Genomic DNA, 27,197 nt, shown 5'->3' with positions numbered 1-27,197 from the left:
ACAGACCTTTCCATGGTTTGGAACCTAACTACGTTCAGAAACTACTGCCTCTTCCTCACCTGTTACCATGGCAGCTGCAATCAGCTGGGATGCTTGGGCCAACAAGCCCTGATTTACTAGGGTACCAGGGCAATTCCAGGGGGTTGTCACTTTCAGAATTTACTCCTCTGCTTGGGTCTGAGAGCATTTTCAGGAAAGGAAGAGGTAGGATAAATTAAGACTGTACAGGCTGGGAAGTAGAGACCTCTTTTAGAGTGATTCAACAGCTCAGTGCACACTGTTCCACTAGCACTTACTGGTTGTTTTTTTCTTTCCTTTTTTTTTTCCCCTCTTAGTAATAGTATATGTGCCCTTGTCCCAGAATCAAGGTGCAGATGAGATTAGTAGACTTTGCTTCATTTTAAAATATCTTTCTGCATGATGAGAAAAATAGGTTGTTTAACCAAGTGGTGAGGCTTGTTTTTTAGCCTTTAAATCAGAATCCAAGGAACATGAGTTTCAGTATTCTCTGTTCATTAATAGTTGTTACAGAAACTACTGTTTAACTGAAACATTAGTATTTTTCCATACTGATGCTTTTCACGTGGCGATCTCAAAGCGCCAGACTTACACTTCCCAGAAAGAGAAAAGCCTAGCTTCCCATTGCAACATCTCGGTCCTTCAGAAATATGCTTCCCATGCCATCTGTGAGATAACAAATTTAGAAAAACGAGTATTATCTTGGCAGTCTGCAAAATGTACTCAGGATGCTGGAGAAGGCAGAGGGGTTCCTATCAAATGGGGCATTCAGTATCTGAGTCAGAGGTGATGACAATGTCTAAGCAAGGGGGCTGTTTTCTGAGAAATATGCCATTAATTTTGTAGAGCCTGACACAACTGCGCTGCAATTCAGCTGAAGTCTGCTCATTCAGCCCTACTGTCAGCCTTGTCATTACAGATCTTCCATGTCTGCAGCCCTCCGTGTCCTGCACATCCTCCCCACATGCACCAGGACAAGCTACTTACTTAATATAAAAGACTCTTTTTAGAGAGAGTGAGAATATCCCAAAATTGGTACAATCAAAACCAGTGGCCACTTTATGAATGATTAACATGAATTATCTTATCTGTAAAATACAGATAACCCTGCCTCTTTATTTTGCAACACAAGAGCAGATCACTGGCGTTTGAGAAGTGTCTTGAAAATCACAGGTGCTGATAGCATCAATAACAGAACACCATGAGATGCAATATTATTACAATAATAATGGCACTCTTTTCAGACTCCTGAATTTTTCAGGTCATCAACCAAAAACATTAACAAAACACAGCCCTTCAGCAGATGAAAAATCTTTGCAGTGTAATGCAAGCTGGTTCACACAATTTCTTTTTTCTCGCCCACCCTGTGCAAAGTGCCTGCTGCCATCCTTGCAACTGCTGGGTGAGTTGTGAGTGCCCCTGCCCCTCCTCACGTAAAAGGATTAGGGCTTCTGAAGAAACTACATGGAAATCTGAGCGTGTCAAGCAGCTCACAAGAGTCTTATGCTTTTAATTGCACTTTTTTTTTTTTTTTTTTTTAACTCTAGGTCTTGACCTGCAGGCTTAATCAATGATGCCAACACTGAAACCACAGGCACAAACCACGCAGATTAGACTTAAACCTAAAGGAAACTAGCTCAGCTAACGAACTGCACTCCGACAGGGCTTCTAGTACCTCCCAGCTGTGCCTCCCGCACAGCTACGAGAAATTCTGTCTGCTCAGCCAGCAGAGGAGACTAGCAGGGCTGCAGAGCCCGCCTGCCAGCCCCTGACCCGCACCACACCAGGGTGCTTTCCTGGGGTCAGGTGCCACCATGCCCAGCTGCAGTGGAGCAGAGAGTACACCTCCCGCTGCGCTGCGCAGCCTGCACGTCCTCTGCTGGAGGAGCTGCAGTTTCTCTGTCCTGGGAGCAGCGGGAAGGTCTAGGCAAGAGGTGTCTTGCCTGTGGGACAGAAAATGGGTCCAGTGCTCCCTTCAGGGCCAAGAGGGGAGACAGCTGAGCAGCTTTCAGCCCTCATCCCCAACCCAGAAGTGGCAACAGTGGCACACAAGAGCTCTGCAACACTTTATTGTGGCAAAGGGCAGGACTTGCGCAAGCTCCTCCCTTTGCAAACTGAGCTCTGTGAGTTGCTGAGTTATGAGAGTGTTCCCCAGCAAGAGCTTTCCACATTTTCTACCTTCCAAATTTTGAAAAAGCAGAAGGAATTTTGCTTTGATTTTGGGAACAGCTGCTGAGACCTGTTAACATTTCTCTCTTGGCTCCTCTGTTACTCCTGCTGGTTTTGTCTTATTACTTCATCCCTCCTTTCCTTCCTCCAGCTTAAGAGTAGCAGGCAGTGGTTGGGGTAGACAAGGATCCCTTTACTCCTGCTATCTAGAAAGCAAAAGGAAAGCCTTGATCTTGCCTTTAAGGCAAAAAATGCAATTGTTCTGTGTATGTGTACCTACATGCCAGCTTTGCTACTTGGACTTCCCCCCCCCCCGCCCCGGCTTTTAACATTCATGGTTAAAGCCTACAGGAAAGGATAAGTAGCTCAGTAAAACAGACTGTTTCAAATTACAGTTCAACACTAAGGTGGTATCAACAGCGCACAGTTCTGCGAACATACACACAAAACCTGATCTACCCACCTTCTTCCTTCCATTGGCTTCAGCCCAAGAAAGTACATGGGCAGGTCTTCATTCCACAAAATGCTTGAGCCCGTGCTTTAAAAAGAAGCATGCCCTGGCATATTTGTCTGAATCAAGGAGGAGGCAACTAAATGTTTCATTCCCTTGCCCATGTTGCAGCCTCACATTTGTGTGGCTCTTTTATGAGGCTAGCTCCACTGACTTGTAGTGAAACCACCAGCACATAGAAACTAATACACAAACGTTGCCTTTCTGAGCTGGGCATTTCCTTGGTGGAAAGCATCCCTAAGAAATTCAAGAGAGCGTGCTGAAAGTGATTCTTTATGGCATTTTTTAATGGACTAAACATCAGCGTTAACACTACAAAAACAAAGGCAACTCTTACAGGAATTAGAGGCTGCTTCTCCCTATTGTTCACAGAGAACCCTGGCTGTTTGAACAGATGATACGTTAAATTTGTGTCACAGTTGCTCAAGGGAGGACATAGCGAAGTCTCCCATGGTACAGTGCACACAGTTTACAATGGGCATGGTTAGAATTTGTTTGTTACAGCCCTTGAAGAGACGTTTCTCCAAAGCAAACATGCTATGAATTACATTTTTCTCTAATCATATCAGAGAAAGTTCAGTCCATAAAGCACTCTTTCTCAGCTTTTATGGGCAGCTCCTGCTGAAATGCTTGAAGGAAGAGCTGGCAAGTTAAAAAACAAAATAGGCCACAGAGATTTTATTTCCTACAAAATAGCTTCCTACAAGCTGTTTAAATGTTCTTTACTTAGAGCAATACTCCAAAGATTTTAGAGATTTTCAGGGCAATGCTTGCAGTAAGAACCGCTTGTGTTCCCTCTGTGCATGGGATTTCACAAACACACCATCAGATTTATGCCTTTCCCTTTCAAAATAACCCCACACACTCGTCTGCAAAATTAATTCAAATAAACATACAGAAGAAAGGAACATGCTAGCTTGATTTTGGGGGGGGGGGGCGTGCTGGGGGAGCAATCACTAATATCTGCCAGAAATCTGCTCACTCGCAGATTCAGCTCACATACTAACAACATCTCTGTCTTGCATAGACTTTTCTTCCCACCTTTCCCTCTCTCCCTCCCCACAGCCATGCCATAATGTGTCTAAGTTGGCTCTATAGCATTGCTGATTAAAAACTGCCAGCAGTTAGAGAACTTATTATAAAACCTACAAGGGGACTGTGTATTTATGAATGCAATAATTAATCAATGCATAATAAGCATGCACTGTGTACATCGTTTTTCTTTCCATACATGGACAGCTTTGATTACCATGTGGGTTACACTGCCATGAGGATCTTTAGCTCTCAGTAGCTGCCTCCCCACCCTACAGCATTAGGAAAGACAAGCTCATTGTATTAAAGCCTTCATTCATCTGCAAAACCACCCAAATACTGCTGAACTGATTAATTCTGCAGGTAGAGGCTTTCAGAAGAAAATGCCATAGTTAGTGCCACAACTACTAGGCTGTCACGATTTTCCTTTTAAACTACTTTTTTCAGCAGCTCAGCTGTAAGGCGCACTTGGAGCTGTGAGCTGGCAGACTGGTTTGCATCTTAAGAACATATTTCATTTTAATGGTTTTATTTTTAAATTGTTTCAACTCTTTGAATTAATGGAGATTAAAAAAAGAAATGAGATTGATATAAAAATGCAAAGTAGAGTATTTTCCCCCTTTTTAGCCTGCCTTTTAACTAGAAGCAGGTTATATTTATTTTCAAGAAACTCAATAGTAGACAATTAATAACACGATTGCACACTTCTTTATGAAAATTGATCATCAAATGGCTTAAATGGAAAGAGCCACCACCCTTTCCTGAGCCTACTCACTGATAAATGGCATCAGGCAAGGCCCCACAGATACTAATATTCAGTCAGTAGGGATTTGTTTTTCTCTTCCAAGAAATTTCCCCCCCCCAGTGGCCGTCTTCTACAGTACCACTTTCTGCCAAATGGGGAAACAGAGATGCTTTGCCCCAGAGATGCTCTTCCCTGCTAGCCCTCTGCTAAGCCATTTGAGTCCGCAGTGATGATATCTGGAGCTGAGTAATCAATGTGAGTTTTCATCCGAGTGCCATGGGCAAACAACATGATTATGTGCCCTCCCTGACTGAAGGGCTAATGTTTATTGCAGACTTACTACATGTGGGGACTGACCAGAAGATTGCAGAACTCTGCATTTGGCTTGGAAGCTCGCGCCTGGAGGATGCTACGATGTATATATAGAATTATTAATACTTTGTACTCTGTAACAGCCCACAAAGGGGATGACACGGTTTTATTCTGCCAATATGCAGAGGATTAAGGTTTTCTGCTTGAAGCCACTAACAAACTGAACAGGAGAACTACAGTAATTCCACTAAAACCATGCTGAATCCAAGGGACTGGCTGATGGCATGTTGTAACCCTTTCTGCTTGTCTTGAAAATGTAACCGTCACCATCCTACAAAGACGACTTTAATCAGCTACGCAAAGAGGTTCAACTTAAAGATTGGGCTCATAGGAGCCACATGCAGCAACAAGGGCATTTTTCACGAGACCTCTCAGTATTTTGAGATCTAAATCCTTGGCATGGAGGTTTCTAAAGTGAGCTGAAAAATAGCCATTAGCATGTCAAATATAGATGAAACTGATGTCTTCTTTTCTGTTGCTCTCACAACTCCATTTTTAGTGCAGAGTGCCTCACAGAAAACAATAGCAAGATACTGCATTAAATCCTTGCACTGCTTTAGCCATTAGGTCACCATGCAAACACTGTTGTCATGACTTCAACTAGCAACACTTTGCCTATGTCAATACCATTATTAATACCCTGAACTACTAATTTCTATTACTTTTTAATTAACAGCCAAATGTACTGAATAATTATTCATGTGTAGTCATTAGGAGAAATGTACTGAATGCAATTACACGTCAAGAGCTGTGACTTACAAATCCTTCCCACAACACCTCTTGTTCCACAAAATACCCTGAAAAATTCAGCAACAGTTAAAGGATTTCCATAACCAGGATACCTCTAGGTTGGAATAAACTCTTAGGCCCTGGCTCTGCAATACAGGAGTCTGTCTGCATGGTGTGTATCTCAGTTACCACTTCCAGATGCAGTAGCCACAATCAACAGTAATAGTTATTACACAGACATTGAGCAAGTCTTCTGCAAAACCAATGTGAATGTAAGTGCTTGACTGGGAATTCAGATCCTCCCTGAACCTAAGCCTGGCAACACAATGAATGATGGAGACTTTCTTTGTATTTCGAAAAATGTAACTGTTATTCGAACAAAAAATATTGTTTAAAGGAGATTGTTGGCCATTTGTATGAACACAGCACAAAAAACAGTGAATGTGCATTTTAGAAAGACTTTACTTTTATGTTCATTAAGAGCCTTGATATTTAAGTATTTCAGAGGTAAAATTGGGATGCAGTGAATATCAAGATGATTGATTAGTAGTACTTACAATAAATGTTATTTATATTGCATGATGCTAACCCAACTCTGTTAAACCCAGAGTTTAGCAATGATAGCTGAAATTCTGTGCACATACATACAAAGTACCTGCATTTTCTCATGCAAACACACACACAAACTGGTGTGTACATACTGGATTAAAAAAACAACAGTCAGCAAACAAAGAATATTAAATACTATACCTTTGAGTCATAATCTTATAGGCATCTGGCAGATAACAGCGGATATTCTCCATCTGAGCAGGATCAGAGTCACAGATTTTATCATCAGTCCTCCCGTAGTTGGCACTTTCGATCATGATAACATCTGTTCCCGGGCAGCGAAGCTCTATGGGGTAACTCTCACAGGACAGCTCCCTTCGGACCACAGCCATGGGGACCGGGGCACGGCTGAAAGCTGCAAGGATTAACACAGAAACACAGCAAACATTTACTTTCCACACTGAGGCTAGGATTAAAAGCGGAATGACGTTTAGCAGCAGGTTTTATCCGTATGCTGTACTGAGATAGTTTCATTACCATTGAGATATGGTCTGCAGAAACAAGGTCTGATCTCCAGCTTGCTGGCTGCCCAGAGAAATCACTTCTCCACTCAGCAACTTGATTTTCTCATCTCAAAAATAGGCTAACTATTTTTTACAGGGCTCTAGAAATCCCCTACTGAAAGAGGTAAATAGCGACTATGGCATTGTTATCACTTCTTCTTACCAGGTGAAAAGCTAGTTGGCTTTGATACATAAAATTTCAGTCCTGTGTTGTACCTGATCACCAGGGGAAATTTTCTGACCATGAGCAATGCAAGCACCAGGATCCCACCTGCTCAGCAAGATAGCACCTGTCTTACTGCAGATGTAATAACATCTGCATTGCTCCTGGTCCTTTTCTTGGTCCTTAGAAAACATGAGCCTAATGGCTTTTGCTGTAGCCTGCAGCGTGCTGGGGGATGGCTTGCAGGTTCTGGCAACCATCCTCAAGTCTGGGCCCTGCAGTGATATTTTCCATGGAAAGGCAAATATATGGGACACTAGGTGATTAAAGTTCAGTCTCAGCTTTTTGTTGGATCTGCCTGGATGCTCAATACTGGCACATACTTGTAAAGTTAAAAGAGCTCTCAGAAATCTTACCTGTTTTAAAAGAAATCCAGGCTACAGTTTGCAAAAGAAAAAAAAAAAAAAACCCAAAAAAACAAACAAACGCTTTGAGATGCCTTGAAAACAAAGCCTTAAAGTATCAGTAAATAAACTCACATGACAACAACCAATAATATTTCCCATCTTTACAGCCTCTCTGATCCAAAGACCTTCAACAGGTTTACAAACGTGAATGTATTAATCCCTCAAATATCCATATGAAGCTATATGTTGTTATTCTTGTCTCCGTTGCAGAAGGGTTATGCGGCTTCCAGATCTCATGGGAAATGCACAGTGAAGTTGGGAACCAAATACTTGTTTCCCAGCTGAACACACTGCTGACGAGCTGAAACAAAAGCCAAGTCCTTTCTTTCCTTATTCCACAAGAATGAAAACTGACCCGCACCAAAAAGTTTTTTCAGCTGTGGGGATGATGTGCCGTCCCAGCTCCGTTTGGTACTACTTCCAACATATAAACTAAGCCTGTGTCTATGTGATGTTCACGGGAGCACTCGGGGAGGGTTTAACCTTCTAACAGATCCAGGGCCCATCTGACACTAAGCATCTGTCAACAACTCACTTTAGTCCCCGGACTCATTATAAAAACACCAAAATACCCTCCCCAAAACAAAAAATTCCTTCCAATGGGCCATTGTCTTGTCCCACAAAACTTCCACATGGTATATGCATGTCAAGTTTGCTTATGGAAATAAGAGCATACTGATGTTTCTCAGTATACCCCTTAACTGTATCAAGGCTGCTCTATCTGTCTGCCTGGCAGGCAGCAATCCAACACATTAACTTCCATGAAGCCTCCTGTTATTGTCAGTTGTCTCATTTAGATTTGTATTATTGGCCAGATAAATACTCTCATTTCCGTAAATTTGCAGGGATTACTCTAATATAGGATCCTTACTGATGTGCCAGAGTTGTGGACTAATTGCCAAACTCCCAAGACAGACATGCATTTATTCTTGAATAATAGCTTCTACAATTAGCACAGCTTTAGGGTTTGGATCATGTAAGATGTCCTCCTTCCCCAAGACTGGAGAAACAGTTTTGCCCTGAGCTCATATTGCACCATACATTTGTGTAATGCAGTAAATTCTTACTGCAACCAAGTTCTGTTATAGAAGGAGGGAAGCCAGGAGGACAAGCATGAACCTGAGAGATGTGATACCTCATTCTTACCCTTGGCTTTACGTCACTAATCAATGACAAGGTGAGTGGAGGAAGAATGGGACAAAGTTAGAGACAACATTTGATCGCAGAGATAAGCCTTTCAGAAAGGCAGAGTTGGCAAAGCCCTGCAATTTTAGCCTGCCCTACAAACAAGATCAAGAGGTATTAAGTTCGCTTAAAAGGATCTGTCTACAGAAGCCTGCAGCACCCCCTGCTCTGTGAAACACCGGACTCTGTGGCAACAGCGGGGAGTTTATATTTTTCTGTGCTACCTTTAGCATTCAGAAGCCCAATGCTGACCAGGAAACTTCTGATGCCAGGCTGATGATTTTGGAAAAGAGCTGTGGTGAGCTCTCTTTTTGAGCTCTTCTGTACTAAACCTGAGCAGATTGGTGACACGGGAAGCAGAAGGTTTCTAGCAGCTTTTGGCAGAACGTTGAGGCCAAGTGCCCTCCCTCCTCCTGCCATGCGCTTAGAGGACTCCTATTAACTGCCAAGAAAATGGCAAAATGAGGTTTACAGTCAGTATTAGCTGTTTGAGGGCTATGGCTTGGCCCAGTTCTTGGGCTCAGTTCTTGGGCAATTTGGATTCTTTTCTCTGGGAGGCTACTGTAGGCTACAGAAATGGCAAAGACAATTGCTTATACTACTTTACTTCTTACAGTTCCCACTATAGAAAACAAAACTCAAACCTCTGACCTTACTGTTAATTCCTATGCATTTTTTGCAATGACTATTTTATATTGTCAAAGAAAGCAGACATTGAATATGTGCTGGTTGAGGAAACCCCCACTTAAAATAGCAAAAATTAACTGTCTGGGAATTCACTTATACAAACCTGATGTATTTGTCAAACAGCAATCCTATACATATGCAGCTAATCCTAACTCTCCTGTTTTGTTGGAAATAAGACATTAGGAACTGCTACCAGCAATATGGTTTTATTAAAATAGAAGTTTATCTGAGGGCAAAGATAGTATCCTAATCTCACAGCAACTCTATCAACAACGATGATGCAGTACTTCAGGGTTCTGCTGGAGGATTTCACAGTTAATATGAAAATACCAAGATTTAGTAAAAGCTGTTAAACATGTTTCTGTACCAGGTGTGAAAGCACATTTTTTGTGTCTTGGGCATCTCTCCTGTATATGAGACTTTACAGCATTCATCTACTAAAATTGGATGAATGTAAGTCCCTGATACCGCAAAAAAAACCCTCAAACCAAAACCAAACACCCCTCCCCCAAAATAACAGCTCATGTTCTACTTCCCATTAAAGAACCTCTGGACAGATGCAAACATTTATAGATGTGGCTTTCTGTTTACTGGAATTCAGTAATGGCTTTTTGTTTCTTACATAGTCACTCAACTGCTTGCCATTAGAAGGGCAGCTTTCACTTACAGACATCTCACTGTGGTGTCATGCAGTCAACATTTATTTCCTGGATATACAGCATAAAAGAAATGTGACACCCTGGACAGACTATAGGAATAGCTACATACTATAATATAATATGATAGAGGAAAGCAATGCTGTGTGTTTTCCATCCTGCCATCCTCCACCAAATCAGTTGCTCTGCATGGCTTTTTGTCTTCCCTGATGTCTGCAATAAATACTCCAAAGGAAGATTAGAGGTTGGCTACGTATCTCCTTGTAAGCACATTTCTTGATGTTGCATCCCTATATGATAATCTTACTTAAACATTTTTACTGGTTTTCCTGTGAAGAATAAAGATTTTTGCTTTTTGCTATGAAATAAGATATGTTAATACCCATCTGGGAAACACACAGCACGATTGTATTATTTCATTAATACACTTCTCTCTCCTTTGAGCAGCTCCCTATCTTTGCAGTGTCTCACTGAGCTCCTTATTTAATCTCCTAAATAAGTGACCTAATTGTTGGCTTGAAGTCAAGAGGAGCTGATGGCTGCTCACTACTTTGGAAAACAGGTGTCTTTTTCCAGGATCCTATGTGCAGACAGACATCTAAATACAGACGGCAGAACTTAAAGATTTTGAAAAACACTCTTTTTAACATTTAAACGTGTGCCAACTTGAGATTTCTAAGTGCAGCCATTTGGTGGAAAATCATCCTCCTGAGCTTCTGCAGGGCAAAGTGAGAGCAGAGGGTGAAACAGCAACAGATAATGACAGGATTTTATCTGGGCGATTTAGAACTTCTTTGTCTCTGCTAATTTCAGGAGCTGGAAAATTAAGTAAGTCATCAAAATCTTGTGCTTTTTCTCCCCCTCGCTTTTGACCTCAGAACATAATTGCCTCTTGTCATGCCTGCCGGGCATGGGCTTGTAGTTATCACTGTGTGCTTAATCAAATGCTGAAATAGCCTTTAAATTACATGTCTTCTTGGCTGCTAGACACTTGTTGAGCTGTTACATTTAGAAGCATGATGGTAGTAGATGTACTTTTAAAAGAAAAGTGTGGGATGATGCTTTTAATTAGGTTTTATATGCAATTTTCCCAGCAAAATGGTGTTCTGGCTTGGAATTTTCGTAGTGAAACTTCAGTGCATATTTAAGGGCAGTGAAACAAAAGCTGGAAATGTAGAGATAATTATTTTCACAAGCTCTGCACATGATTTGGTCTACCCAGCTAAATACCTGACTTACTGTTCACAATGGGAAACACAACAGGGTGGGGGAAGAGGTTTCCTACTAATTTGGAGGAATGCTTCTGTGTTTGTAATACCACAGGACTTCATATTCCCACAGTTCACCTTGACTCTGTGGAAAAAAAATCAATCAGAAAGTAATAATGAAAAAAATCCCGACCCTCCCCTTCTTCTGAAGCCTACTCAGGTATGGGTAGGAGCTGAAATCCCTTTCAGTCATTGAGTCAATAGGCCTTATATGACCCTATCACTCCCTGAAGAGAAGCACATGCTTAAGGGCTTTTCTAATTCAGGGCCCTACTTTTCCCTATAAAGTGTCATCCGTGCATTCATTTGCAGCACGCAAACACAGCTGAGTGCTGCTTCTCTGTCTCCCTTTTCCTTAATCCAAATTATACCTGGCCTCTTGTCTCAACAATAATATTAGTAGCAAACAAACTCAGGTTAAAGATAGTGACAACAAACATTTCTCCAGTGTACAATTGTCCTGGTTTCAGCTGTGATAGCTAATTTTCTTCATAGAAGCTAGTGTGAGGCTGTGTTTTGGATTTGGGGATGAAAAAAGTGTTGATAACGTTCTGTTTTCAGTTGTTGCTGAGCAGTCAAGGACAGTCCAGCTTCTCGTGCTGGGCTGCGAGTGAGAAGTCTGGGGGTGCATGGGGAGCTGGGAGGGGACACGGCCAGGACAGCTGACCCAGGCTGGCCAAAGAGATATTCCATACCACATGATGTCATGCTCGGCATATAAAGCTGGGGGAAGGAGGAAGGGTGGGGGGACGTTCAGAGTTATGGCATTTGTCTTCCCAAGTAACCATTACGCGTGATGGAGCCCTGCTTTCCTGGAGAAGGCTGAACACCTGCCTGCCCATGGGAAGCAATGAATGAATTCCTTGTGTTGCTCTGCTTGTCTGAGTGGCTTTTGACTTACCTATTAAACTGTCTTTATCTCAACCTATGAGTTTTCTCACTTTTGCTCTTCCGATTCTCTCCCCCGACCTACCGTGGGGGAGTGAGCGAGCGGCTGCGTGGTACTTAGTTGCCGGCTGGGGCTAAACCATGACAACAACACTCCCCTTCCCCGGTATTTTCGTTGCTCGCAAATATCAATCTAGTTCTGACAAGCTTAAAAAACCTGGTTGGTCCAAAGTTCTCTGAAAACTTGTGATTAGTATACGAATATGGTAATACTATTCTCTCTCCCCCACTTTCTCTACATATGCTGACAACAAATTAAATAGCAAAGAACTCTGCGTCTTTTATAGGGGACAGGGTGGAAAAGCCTTTTTACGCTCAGCCTGCAGAGGGGTTAAAGGTGCATCCTACAGATGATGGCTGGTGCCAAGACATTGCAGCAGCAAACACTTGCAACATCCATAACCAGCTCCCCTGGGAGGAAATGAAGACTTGAAGGCAGCCAGTGTGGCCAAACAGCTGGAGCCATCAGCAGTGCAAGCTGGAGCCGCACAGTGCTTGTCTCCCCTCCCGGCTCTCCCCTCTGTGCCTCAGTTGATTGCTGTCTCATCTATAAAAATGGGAAAACTATGTGATCACCTCCATTAAGCACTCCAAAATCTGCTAGGGAAAAGGAAGAAGAGAACTGGATATAATCCTCAGAAGGTGAAGAATGTGGCTTCAGCCTGGGTTTCCCCATGTGAATCAAATACCCACATCCTCCCAGGCTATCTTGGGCTCTCCATTCTATAGAAGATATCAAAAACAATTTGTGACTTTGGGCACCTTCACCAGAAGCAGTGATCCCCCTTACTCAGCAAACAGCCAGCTATCAGCAGACTTCACAAACTGCAAGAGCATCCTCTTATATGGTGGGATGGAGTATACAGAAAAAGACAGAAGAGAAACAGTGCTGTGCAACACCCCAGCCATGGCAACCAAAGAAAAGCTAAAAAAAACCCTCATGCCCTTCCTGTGCATTTTATGTGGAGGTTGAGGTCAACTACCTTATGGGTCCATAAATTGCTTAATCTACCTCCATTATAACACTCAAGTGACACTTGGTAAGGATTTGCTCCCAGGTTATAGGAGAGAAAATACAATAGATGTTCAGCAGCATGTTTATATCTGACAACCTCCCCCACAATGAAGAGGAGACACAGGGGAAGGATATAGCAAACAGAGAGCGGGGTTTCTTATAGGGGCTGCCAAACCCACAGCTCATTTTTCCAAGGTGACACAGCCAAGGATGCAAATAGGAGCACAGCAAAAAGCCTAGCCAAGTCCCAAACAGCACATCTCTGAAGCAAGCCTCTGCCCCCAGGCACCAGCCTCCTGGAAAGTACCTTTTATTTCCATGGCAGATCTCCTTCTGCCACATTTCTAGACACCCTAGAGCCCAGATCTCAAAAGGGTGATGCAGAAATGACTAGCCGTTTCCACCACCCATTGGATGCCCAGAAAGCCCAGGGACAGCAGCCAGAGCCAAAGCACCACCAGCTACTTCCTGGAGCACTTTGGCTGCTCACTCTTCATATCACTGATATTCCTCATCTCCTTGCCACGCTCAGCTGGTAAATACCCTTCTTCTCTGCCCTCACTCTCCCAAACCCTAGCTTAAAGTATGGAGAAGCTATTTTCACTAGCACAAAGTATTAAGATTCTTTTAGACTCTCTGAGTATTAGATTAGCTCTTCCTATAGGCGTAAAGAGAAAAGAAATTCACAGGTAATGGGTAAAGAAGACTGGTGGAAGATCACCAGAAAGAGGAAAGAACAGTGAAGTGGATGCATTTGCACCTCAGGATGGGTTTACAAGGGAAATGGGTCATTGTGAGGCCCTATGAGGAAGGAAGATGAAGTGATAAAAGATAAGACCACAGAAACCACATGGTAACTATGAATGGAGGAGTCTGACAGTAGGAAGCAACTGAAGACTTGCAAAAGGAGAGAGGCAAAAAGGCAGACTGGCCTAGGGAGACGTGGCATTGAACTGAACCAGACCTGTGGGAGAAAGTGCAACAGCAGCACTGCCTTTCTGTTCTGTTTCTCCATTCCCACCTTCTGGGACTCACTGGCTGCTGCCTCATTAGTGAGTGATGGGAAATACTCTGAGAATTGCAACAAATGTTTCTTTCAGGAAGCCCTCATCTTCACAAATCCCCTTGCCTACAGAGAGGCGAATACCTCTGCAGCCGGTACTTACACTGGAGCACACTGCAAGGCAAGGCACCACCAAGGGTCACCCTCTATGCTGCTAAAGAGGCAGTGGTCCGGGGTAAGCCAACCTACTAGGTCACTGTTGCCGAAGGGAGAGTGGGTCCTGCTTCCCCCCCAGCCAAGACCTCCTATCTGCAGCCATGGTTCAGCTGCTGGACCTCCACCCAGTTCTGGTGCTCACTGGACCCTTCATGAGGCAGGTCAACTCAGTAGTCCACCAAGAAACTGAACCAGCGGTGGGGTGAGGGAATCGAGGTTTCTGCTGGGCTGGTAGAGTTGAATCAGATCAGGAAAGGTTAGCTAAGGTCATAGAAAGGAAGCAAAAGATTTTTTAGAAGGAAGGAAGGAAGGGAGGCTGAATTTAACATGCTTTTCAAAAATACATGACAAGCTACCTTCAAATCAGAGGTCAGAAGCACAGTCCCAGCCTGAGCTAAATGTCAGTTAAATGAATTTAATTAAAGCAGAAGCAACAAGTTGAGAACAACAGACAAATGAAAGACTGTCTCCAAGGGGAAGGTTGAATGCAAGTACATTAATATTTAGGCCCCATCACGGGAAAAAGCTATTCCCAAGTATCTTTTCCTTTGCAGTGATCATCTAATTTGTAATGAAAGGCACACAGAAGAAGATACTGTGATACAACTGCTCTTTAAATTCACAGGGTCCCTTCATGTGAATTAACTTTCAAGTGTAGGAAAACAGTGCCACAGATAGGGAAAGCGTCTGTGGTTAAAGCCCTGCAGCACAGTCCATAAGATTTATAACTAACATTTTTACTAAACTTGCCCTCCAGCCTAACAGTGACATTACTTAAAGTATCAGGATTTCAGATCCTGGTCCGTAACACTGAGACATTTGTGTTCTCAATAAAGGAGACATTAGGTTCTGTGCCACAGGGACCAACTCCTTTTTACAAATCCACAAATCGCACTGGGTCCTTCAATAAGTAAAAATATTCCACTTATTACTTACCCAAAACAAAGTTACTACTGTTACAATAGACACTTAACTGTCTCAAAAAAACAATCAATCAAACAAACAAACAAAAACCCCCAAAAAACAGAAACAAAAATCCCCACCAAAACCGAGGAAGCTTTGACTTTGACATTGCTGAACAACCTTGAAGTCTAAAATTTAATGCAGCACAAATTAATGTGGTGAAGCAAGTAGAATTTCAGTAATAACAAAATTAGCCCCATTTTAAATTACTCCACTGTAGCTTTTTATTGTAGCCATTAGTAAGTTTAATTTTTTAATCTCAGATAAAAACTTTTATAAACCACCATAGTAGGTATAATCACAGAGGCAGCCAGATAAACGAGTATCAAGGGTTTAGCATAAGAACACTAAGGAAAAATAATCTGTTTATAATTTTTGGATTGCATATTAAATCGTAAGTTCATTTAACATTACACTTTATTATTGTTTCCATTTAAAACACTATCTTAAATTCTTACCCTTGCTAAAATAATGCAAATCTGGAATAACCTTCCTGCTATCAGCAGAGCATTTTTTACATATGTCATCAGAACAGGCTTCAATAGGATTTAGTGGTGTCCCCAGATAGATACTGCCCAAGTGCTGACAGCATGCTCTTCTCCATCATTTGTACCGCCCTGAACTGGGAGGTGGTAGCCCTGAGCTACAGGAAGCAGGACGAGGATAAGATGGAGGAGATTAAGACCCAAATGCATCCTCAAAAGTCAGAGATGGTCTGCCATGGAGGATGGCCACATGCAACAGGGCCCAGATTTGACTTCTATCTCACCATAGAAGAAAAAGTGTGTGTGAGGAGGGAAACAAAACAAAAGAAAAACCAACAACAAAACAAAACAAGAAAACCTCAAAACCCCCAAAGTCAGGAAGAGATCCAGTGAACTCAGCAGGTTCAGAAATCCTTTTAAAGCCAATGCAAATCAAGCGGGTTGGATGTATCTGGAGCTTTGCTGGAGAGCAGAGTGACTGCAAATAATAGATTCCTACCAAGTAACACCTCCTCAAAGTTAAAGTTTAATTTTGATTTACAGTTCCTTGAACAGACTCTGAAAGGTAACATTAAAGCTCTTGTAGAAATATCTGCATTATTAAAGAAATGATGAACAGCAGAGTGAGGATTATTTTGTGCTGTTTATGGACTTGTTTACCAGAGCAGTAAACCTATTTTTAAGTTTGTATTGCCTGGAAAGGAGAACTGCGTGAAAGCTGAAGAACTGTCCAAAGAAAAAGACAGGCAGGCAAGAGAGAAGAATTTCTCCCTAAGTATTAGAGCCTGTCATTCAAATACCTGTATAAAAATCTGGGGCCTCAAATATTTATCATTTAAACCAAGGCCAAGAATGACTCCTTTAGAGTTAATTTTACAAGAAATTACCCAGACCTTGAAGACTAGCCATCTTCAGGAAGTAATATGGCTAAACTGTAGATCATTGAATAAATAACTGTGATTTTTTGTGGTGTTTTAGACATCACAACTCCTTTGAGTCTCTGCCATAAATAACAACAGAGTATTTTTTCTTTCCATTAGCCATAACTCTGTGAAAGTTTTATAAAGAAGCCTGAGACTGCTTTAAGACCTGGGGCCTCCTCCCAGAATTGCAGTCCATTATATATATATTTTTTTTATATATATACACTTCTATAAATGCATGGTATATATGTTACACGCAAAATGGAAAGTGTAATTTTCTACATGGCAAGATGAAATTTAGGGTCCCCTACTCAGCACACCTTAAAGGTCACTGAATTTTAGAAACCAGTGGGTGCTTACCAGCAAGATCTGTGAGTAATCTACAATGACAACCCATTCCCCAGCTGCTGGGTGAAGATTGCCATAGCATGACATCTGTGAGCTCCATCTCAGAAACAGAAGCATGAGATCTAAGATCCTTTTTGCTGATAGGCTAAAAAGAATTACAAGTAGGCTGTGGCAAGCCATTCTTTGCAGCCCTCTGAATCATGACTCTCCCCAAAGTCTGTGGCGTAATTCTCTCTGACCTCAAAAGATCAAGGATTTCACCTCAAATATAGTAGCAGCTAAAAAGAGCTTTGAAGAAGCATATGCATTCATCTGAACAGTGGCCAACTTTATTTATTTCCCCCCGATCTTAAACATAAAGAACAATACGAGAATTAAATTTGGGGAATGAGCTGAAACATGCACATTTGCCTGAGATGGAAATATATTCCAAGTAAAAGCAGATTTTCAGGGAAATCACACTTTTTTTTTCCTGCAGACACCCCTTCTCCTCAGCGGAAAACAGCAAAACATTAAAACTAATGAATTACATTAGCTCCACAAAATGGTTCACTTACTAGGAAACACAACTAAAATCCTGAGTGATGAAGTTTCCTATTGCACCCACCTGCTCACAGCAAACACTGTGGTTAATTATTTTTCCACCAAATACAGCCTGTGCAAATATTGCTCCAGAAACACTTTATACATACATATGTGTGTATATATAATACACATACACACACAACTCTGCCCACCTCAAGGTGAGACAAAAAAAAAAAAAAATCCAGAATAATGCTCACCTGTAGGCTCCCAGAAATGCTCTGAACAAATTAATTGCACCCAGAAGAGTCAGGTGAACAGCTCTGCAACAGAGCTGATTGCTCCTGGGCTTCACACTGGGGAGGTGGTGCTTATCCTGCGGCACCACCAGGACTGCTATCGCCAGCCCAGGGTGGCCGGGCCATGGCAGCATGTCGAAACTCACAGCATTTTTACCTGCAATAAATCCTCTGAATCCTGCCCTCTACACCCCAGAATTTCAGTTTAAAGTAACCAGAGTTCACCAGGGTACACGTTTCTACTCATTTTCCACTCCAGCCTTCCAAAGTGGTTAACAATAGTCTAAAAAGCATTTTAAAAAGCAGCAATAACAAGTATGAATAGTCACAGAGACATTGTGCTCCCTAAAAAAACCAACCCAGTACTGGTTAAAAGGCAATCCTGTTTTATGAAAGTCCCTATAGTGCTGGGTTATTATGATTTATTACTTGTCCTGTGGGAAAGCATGGGGCTTCTTCACAGACACCCATGTGCATGACTGAACAAAAAGAGGGTCTCTGCCTCAAAGGACATTTTAAAGGGAAGAAGAAATACCTGCAGATTAGAGACAGGAGCTACAGTGGCACAGAAAAGGACAGCCAGGCAGCATGGGTAACAAACAGATGCAGATACTATACCTGAGGGCACAATACTCACCAATTCAATAAAAATATGGTTGAAAAAAAAATATATATAACTTGCTTCAGGGAAAAAAACACTGCAAACAGATATGATGGATGGAAGACTTCTTTTTTTTGCCCCCTCCTCTTTTATTTTTTTTTTAAACACAATCACTATCTCTCTGTCAACACAAAACAGGATCTAATTGCCCAAGAAAACCAGAAAGAGATATCAAGGCTAAGGGCAAAGAAAAGTTTTCAATGAAAGAACCTCATGAAAGACTCCATCCCTCCTTCCCCTGTAGATACAGGGTCAGAAAGAACAGGAAATTTTCAAGCCCCAGGCAAGACAGCGCTGCTGGGACGCCAGAGGATGCATAGACAGAAGGGTACAACACAGAGGAGACCCTTGGATAATCGGGAGGCCAAAGTTAATTCAGGCACACCTGGGCACTGCAGCTCAGCCACACAACAGCGTCTGACGCAGACAGTTTCCCTGATCAGTGAGAAGAGACGCAGGATCCAGCTCCCCAAAGTGAGCAGTCCCTGATGGCCAGGGGATATTTAGGAGACCTCAACTGGCTTTGACTTCCCAGGACGGAAGATGGTCTAGGCAGCTTCACTCAGATTGTTTGAGTGTGGCGGGTGGGTGAGGCTGGGGTGCCACCGCATCCAGGGCAGGAGTCCCCAAGGACCCCAGTCCAGGGTTAGGGGTACCCTCCAACGAGACTGGGAGGCAGAAAGCCTGCAGGCATCAAGACCCCTACCTGGCACCAACCTGCAACATTTGCCAAATCCTTCTGTACTGTTCCTCCCTAGAGGTTTCTTTTCTGAAGGATTCCTCCAAGTTGAAAAAAGCACCATGGTAAGGTTTCCAGCGAACCACTTCTGGGAGATTATTAGTTAAATTTCTAATCTAATTATGTTACAGTGCATTTAAGTGTCTTTCTAAATAGAAACAGACTTTCATCTAACAAAGGACCCATTTCAAGCACTTTTTCCTGTACCTATAATACCCATTTCCTTCTGTACCTATTTCAAGCATTGTTATTCTGGAGTTATTTATATTTCACATCTAGAATTTTCTGCTTTTTCTAAGAATAAAATTGTTGCATATTTACATCATCTAGTCTTTGTTGTTCATATTCAAGGAAAGCATTCTGCTGTCACTGCCTTCCAAGGGCACTTTTGGAGCATGAGGAGAAACCTTCATAAAAGAAATCAGACTTTTCTACTTATGGTTCTTCCACGCCCCCTATTATTCTGTAATAAAGCACCTCAAACTGTGTAGGGTTAAAAAAACATTTTGGAGGGGCTGGGGGAACCACCTGGGCAAAATACCAAAGATCACTGAGCAAGTCTGTTGTGGAGCCCGTACTTGCTAATAAAATAAAGTTGGTTTTGATGCACTGCAATATTTGCCCTTATTACTTTTGGGTGGAGGTGCTAACACACGGGATGCTATGCTGGTGGAGGGTAGCCCTAAGGCCCCTAAGTCAGATAAGGAATGAAGAAGAGCAACTCCTAAGTATCTCTCTGCAATTTTTTCATTGCATGACTATCAGGGAAGTATATGCTGGAAATCTAATACCATGACTGGCAACACCAACAAAGTATCAATGCCTACTTTTGACCATAAAAAGTTAAGGAAATTTTAGTGAGACTGCCTCTGGATAATTTCATATAGGATCCTGTTCTAACAAATAAGTTGATCACAAACAAGCAAACAAACAAATCAAAACAAAACACACAAAAAACTCCACCAAAAAAACCAACCAGCAAACAAAAAACACCCCCAAAAAACACAAAAACAACCAAAACACAGATGCCTATGAGCAAATAACCACAAACCAAATTAACTCAGAAAGTAAAGTAAGATCACAGTCCTGACTGGTAACATACATACTTGAAGGTTTTACCCAGGATAGCTCCTCATAGATTAAAATATTTAACAAAAAAATAAACAGAAATAAAGATTTAGCTTCAAAATGCAAACAGTAACCCAAAAAGTCTGTTTTCATCTGACAAAATCCCCAACTCTGCAATCATGAAAAAAAGCTTCTTTTGTTAAACGGTCCACCCTCACTTAGAAAAAGATGACAAAGGCAGCAGCATAGTTAACAAGTACAAATTACAGTTCACAAACACAGACATGCAGTAATAAAAGGTCAAAATACAAATGAAACAACTGTGGACCATCAGACTAAGAAAAAATATCCTTGCAAACATTTTAAAGAAGTAGCAGTATTTTTTAAATACTTAGGTGTATGGGTCAAAGACAACCAGTTATCAAACACAAAATCAACCCCCTACAAATATTCAGTAAATCACTCCAATCTGTACTTGGAAAGAAGCAGACAGACATATTTATAATTCACAGTGATAAAGAAGTGCCTTTTGTTCTATCAGATAATAGAAAAGACAAAATAGCAAACTCAATATTTTTCATTCTGCAGAATTAGAGCTCTTCTATCTGGGAGTTTGGAAAAAAACCCACAACCCTCTCAGGAACCCCCTGCTGTTTTTTAACTCAATTTGGAACACTGGCATAATGCTAATAGCAATTCTTAAAAAAAAAAAAAAAAATTAGAGGCTATAAAAACAGAGCGTATGTCTGATTGCACACAGAAAAAATGTATTAGCTGTTGCTTCTCAAGAAGTAATGTGAAGGTGGAATTGTCATCCCAGCTGAACCATTTCTGGAAGTTCAGCAAGAACCTCATCAGTCCAATATCATTCAACACAATTCTTATGATCTGAAAGAAAATAAACTCAAAGGTTGCCAAAGTTGCAGTCAGCACAAAAAATTGATGAAATGTTAAGTAATGACATGAACCTTGTCGGTTTTGCAGATTGATCTGTACACTGTCTGAGCAGACTGTGCTTTAATGCAGACAAATACAAGTCCACGTAGGAATACAAAAAGTACTCATTATGTGAGACCACAGCCTCACAAGCAGTCACTCTGAAACAAGACTGTTTTCATGATTGATAAGAATTTGAACGCTACACAGTGGCTCAAAGGGCAAACATAATCTCTGTGAGTATTAGGAGGTGAATAACAAGCAGACGTGGGAAGATGAAATTGCCCTGCACATGGTATTAATGAGTCCATTACTGGAACATGTACATTGTTGTCTCTATACTTCAAAAAGATTGTCAGAAGCTTTGAAAGGGCTTGCAAAAGAACTTAAGAAAATTTAAAAAATGAAATAAAAAATAAAAATAAAGTAGTGTCTGGAAATCCAGTTTTACAAGTTTGTCTCTCTTACAAGTGAGACACCAAAGCGGCTTAGTCTGTTTAACTAGTCCAAAAGACCATTGTAGTCTGCAGGTATCTACAGAGGGAAGATATTTCTTACAACAGGGAGCAATTTAATCTGGCAGAAAAAGGCAAGCAAGATGCAAGAACTGGAAGTTGAAGACAGATAAATTCAGGCTAGAAAGAAGGTACATATTTTTAATGGTGTGAGTATTTTACCATGGAACAGTGTATTTAGCTATATGATGTATTCCTTATCAGCTGAAGTTCCTAAATCATGACTGAGTATTTTTCTGGAAGATACAATACAGCTCAAACAGAAGATATGGGAGCCTGATTCACAAAATACCAGGCAAGATCTCTATTGTGCAAACAGTCTGGCTTGTTGATCATAGGAGTATCTTTATATTTTAAAGAACTATGAAGATTTGGGAGAAAGAAAACAGGAAGAGAGTGGGACATTTGGCAGCATGGAACCCACTGAATTTATTGCATTAGAGGGGAAAAAAAAAATCAACCCCCCAACCCTCAGTCAGCTTTTATGCAGATACCTGCTGCACTCATCCATGCAAAGGTTTATTTGCTTTTAGGTAGCGGTCGTGAATGGACAAAAAATGTTCCAGGATAGCTTCTTTAAATTCTTAGGAATAAAAGATGGCAAGGATGAGGAAGGGAATTGCCTAATGCAAACCAACAGATGGTATTTCAGTCAAAGGCTTGCTTTGTTTTCATAATGAACCATAATCTGTGTAATCTAAAACAGTTTTTATTTGCTGCAGTGAGATATAAAGACTCTAGCTATGGCATGTGAATTGTTTTCTCAACCATTCATCGATATGGAAGGTACCTCTTCGTTGCTGAAGACGCACTGGACCCTGGACCAGTCAACCAGATTAAGTTTAGGAGGATGGATGAAAGTGTAGCTATGGCACTACATTTTTAGTAGGTTTGTCTGCTTCGGGGTTTTTTTACTTGTGTGTGGGTTTCTTTGTTTTGTTTTGTTTTTTTAATTCAGCCTTCCAGCATGGTTATCTAATAAATTATCAGAATTCTGCAAAGCTTATTAACTAGTCTCTAAGTGCTATTAGCTACATAAAGTCTTTGCAGTGTACACCCTACAATGTCAAATCAACAGCAGAGGCATTTAGGGTCCTGGTATGATGTTACTGGGATGGGTTGGGGGCATTATTTTCCAAATCCTATATCCCAGTCATGGTGCTGCAAGTGTGCCCAACCCTGGCATGGTCCCGTAAGTCCTCTTTGTCCATGCAGCCACTTGCACCAGATGTGGGGAGTTGCAGAGAGCCAGCAGCACTGTATAGAAGCAGGGTCTCCATTCTGTCGGCAGCTCTGTACCACAAGTTTGTCCCCCTCACTCAGGCAAAGTAGGGCACAGTATTACTATTACATCATGTTACATTATACACTCTACCTCAACATGGAAAGGTGAGCAATTTAATATTAAGGTGCAAAGCCAAGAAAAACTTAAGCTACCTGGAAGCCTGGACGTGCAAAGAGTGACCGCCACATATCACAGAATCACAGAATGGTGGGGGTTGGAAGGGACCTCTGAAGATCATCTGGTCCAACTCCCCTGACAAGGCACGATCACCTAGAGCAGGTTGCACATATTGCTTATTATTTTGCTCACGTCCAATATTTAGGTTTCAGCAACACTGGATATCTTCTTGTGGCTTCGCAGCATACTTATATTCCTATAATGTTTGGTGATATAAAATACTGACTTCTATTCATACATATTTCCCCATGTTATTTAAGTTCATCTTCATATTAAAAATAAATGGATTTAAAATGTAGGCAGCTACATACATAAGCACTCTGCTTGAAAGACATACTTCATCTTTAAATAGCAGCAATCAATACGCACAGTATATAACCTAAACAAATTTCTATTACAAATCCTTAATGGATGCATGCTTTGGTCATTTTTATTACTAATATATTATTGATTTACAGAATACATTACCATCTTAGGCACTGGGATTTGCTGGAGTCCTTACATCCTGTATGTAGGTTTAGTCAAAATAGGAGCTGAAAGTCAATAACCCATTTACCACCAGCATAGCCACTCTACAGAGTTAGACATTTTTATGATGGTCTGACTATCACAGTGGAATCACTTGACTTACAGTGACATTTATAAGTCATTGTTATTAATGTAAATTTATCCATGAGGTCTGACTACTTAACTTTCACGTTTCTTTATTGCCAAAATGCTTCGGGAGTCACAATTCAGAAGAACACTGGCAGATTAACCTTGCAGATCCCTCACAGGGCAAGGTTTCCCTGAAATCAAAGCACCCACTTGGGCTCTTTTGCTCTGAATCAACGAACAGTTTCTCTGTCTTTGTTGCCATTCACGCCAGGGAATGGTGATTGACTCCTGCAGTTGCCCAGGAGAAAGGGAACCAAACAGCTTGCTTTTATATGAATATTAATACCAGCAGACAGGGAGAAGACAGCATGGCAATCAGTCCCCCCACTACTGCCATAAACAGGCTGCAGAGAACACGTCAACTGTGATTCAGTGAGGCTTCAGGAGAAGCATACAATAAGATGGGTACATCAAAATATTGTTACACAAATTAAATCCAAAATGTTTTTTTACTGCTACAGACAGATATGAGGGGAAAAAAAGGGTTTAGGGTTACAGTTACTTTGGTGAGACAATCCTACATTGTTAACTTAGAGATTCACATTATGTAGGCACAACAGCACACGCGTGTCTTGCTGTGATATTATTGTGCCTTGGGCAAGTCAGGCTTTATGTCAAAAGCTGAGCACAGAAATGGCAGAGATGCAGTATCGCAAGCATCATCAGTTCTTCAGCTGCTCAATGAGATGACTCTCCTATAATCTCAAAATCAGCTGCTTCCAGAGTAAATCCAAAGTAATATATTGCTTTTCTGCTTTTAATGCCTGTTAAGAGGTGGATGAGAACCCTGCCCCTTGGAGAGAAAAGTCTGCAAGGAGGGACCCCTGCTTCTCTGTTTCCTATTTGCCTTTTTTTGTGTGTTTTTTGTTCGTTTGTTAATTTTTTAACCGATGTATAAGAGGACAAAGGAATAAAATACATACAGAGTAGGAACACTTTGCCCCTTTTTTACAGAAGAACAAACAACTGCAATAGAGACAACAGTAATCAAAAACACGCCTGAGAAAATAACAGCCGTAAAAAGCAAAAGTCATATCAATTGCTTAGGCCTCTCTGCACACAGAAGTTAAGTGAGGTGAAGCGAAAAAGTTTAATTCACTACACTGACTAGAATTAAACAAATAAGCCATCTAAAAAGTGGGACATAAGCTCCTAAAAACCTGGCTGTAATGCACACTGTCACACCAACTTTAAACTGACTTTTTTCATCCGTGGTCCCATTTCTAACCTAAAGGTAACCCTTCCTCTTCCATTGCTTTCCCACATTGGGATGGCTCCCAGCATGTGCCTTGCAGGGGATGCCCAACATGAGACAAATTTAGAAGCTGGCTCAGTCCTGGTCCCTGCTCAAACATAAAAGGAGACAGGAGAGCTTCAGCAGCATATTGAGAGGTCCCTGAACATAACAAGAGCATGAGGGGAAAACACCACGTCAGCCTTCCCTGCCTTGTCACGACCCAGTCGTTTCTCTCTTTGCAGAGATAATTTTGAGGACCGGCCACAGTGCTGCGCGAGAGGCCATGCTAGCAGATACAAAGCCTCATAGATCTGGAGCAGATCTGTCGGAGGCTCTTCCAGGCTACAGAAGGGCTCTTGACAGCCCAAAAATCTTGTAACAAAAAAAAAAAACCCAACCCCCCCCCCAAAAAACCCTTACCTTTTAAGCAGTAGAGGAAAAAGCTTCCAATGGCCATGAGGCCCAAATGCCTTCCATGAGGTATTTTGTAAGCAGTCTTTTCTGCTTCCATCATCATTCACCAGTGGCAACAAGAAAACAAGACCAAATATAAAATTATTCTGACTGATGCCTGTTAAAGGATCTGTCACACATGAAGACAGTTGTGGAAATTATCCTTTCTCCATAGTGGCAACCCCCCTCTGGCATGGCTTGTGTCCAGGACCCCTAAGTTAAAGGGCAATTCCCATTTTTGTGAATGTTTACTGCATCACTATCCTTGTTCAGCACATGCACTGTGAACCCAGTAAATACTGAGAGTTTACTTCCATATATCTTGTGCCAGGCAAGGACATTGCAAAACACCATGTTTCTAAAATTATACTCTTTTTATTAGCAGGATTAAATAAAGAGGTGCCACAACTTCACTTAACTTCAAAGCCATAGGCAGAAGTTTGCGGCAGTTGTTTCCATCAAATGTGTTATTCACCCAGATTCACGATGAACAAGGCAATCTGTAGACTACACCAGAACAGGAAAGTAACAGTCAAACAATATCTTCCGCTCTCATTTTTAAGCACACAGCCAACACTGCCCCATGGAAATATCTTCCAAACAAAACAAGTGCCTTGCAAAGGTATTTTTATATTTCTTTAAATGCAAGTTAAAGCAGCTATGCAAAATAAATAAACAGAACATAGAAAAAATCTTTCCTTTCAGCTCAACCAAAAACCTTGGTTGGATCCCACACAGTGGTTTGGGGGGCTTTGGTTTTTTGTTTCCTTCTGCCCCGTCAATCATTTTGGCAAGGGAACCAGGGCAGAGAGATGGTGGGTAGGAGATGAGGAGGCTGGAGGCTATCAGTGGTGGAGAGTTTGGCTCTGTTGGGTGAGCGCACCCACGTTCTGCATCATCTTTCCTTTAGAATGGTACAGACATTGGCATTGCGCTTCCCAGTGATCATTTTCTGCAGCATCTTTGTGCTCCTGCCATATGAATGCCGTCAACAACCATTTCCATGCCTGGAAGCCCTTCCACCATAGGTGAGTGCATTCAGAAGCACCATAATAACTTCCTGAGGTAAGAAAGCTGAGGAACTCATTCAGGTGAGCTTGCCATAACCCAGAGCAACGACCGTTTTTGTCACCAGTTAAGCGCAGTTGTCTCCTTGGCAACGGTAACAGCTTCTTTCCTGCACCCTTCTTAATGGTCCTGGACTGGACCAACTCCTCAGTTTGCTAAAGGGCTCTCTCTCTGTCAGCCAACCATCAAGGATAGGGCAGTTTCAAGGGATGCAATGACTTCTCCACCAGCATTAGCAGTACTCTGTGCTTCAGAAGTCACACAGGCATTGCACAGATGGACGGAGTAGGAGACAAGGCCAAGGGAAAAGGCTTCTTTTTATTTTTATCCTCAACCCTCCCTATAGATATTCATCTCTTTCAGCTGTATCCTCATGTTACATTCAAACACTGTACAGGGCCCAGATATCTGCTCTGTCCCCCTGCTCCAGAGTATTCTCTGGTGTTCTAGGATTTACACCCATGCCCTGCCACAAGTAGTACTGCTGTACATCAGCTGCATGAAGCTTCAGGCAAAAACTGCTCCTCTTGCATGGGGTTGTTATCACAACATGCTTGCATTTGCC

The 27,197-nt window shown here is 41.7% G+C and overlaps 1 protein-coding gene across 13 annotated transcripts in view; it reads right to left on the bottom strand.

Moving 5' to 3' along the window:
• ADGRL3 (adhesion G protein-coupled receptor L3) overlaps positions 1 to 27,197 on the bottom strand; it is a gene marked incomplete at its 3' end in the record, with an annotated part of 334,909 nt that overhangs the window by 271,974 nt on the left and 35,738 nt on the right. For 12 of the 13 annotated variants that reach the window (XM_081999397.1, XM_081999403.1, XM_081999404.1 and 9 more), the window contains exon 2: positions 6,327 to 6,540. In XM_081999397.1, the coding sequence (XP_081855523.1) occupies positions 6,327 to 6,540 (214 nt within the window). Of the gene's footprint in view, positions 1 to 6,326; positions 6,541 to 27,197 lie in introns of those variants that run through there. The other variant, XM_081999400.1, reaches the window with a different exon arrangement.

The sequence above is a fragment of the Phaethon aethereus genome (genome assembly GCF_964289735.1).
Source record: "Phaethon aethereus genome assembly, chromosome: 4".
Classification (NCBI taxonomy): Eukaryota; Metazoa; Chordata; class Aves; order Phaethontiformes; family Phaethontidae; genus Phaethon; species Phaethon aethereus.
Note: the sequence above shows the minus strand (reverse complement) of the source record. Positions and strands in the feature narration are given on the sequence as shown.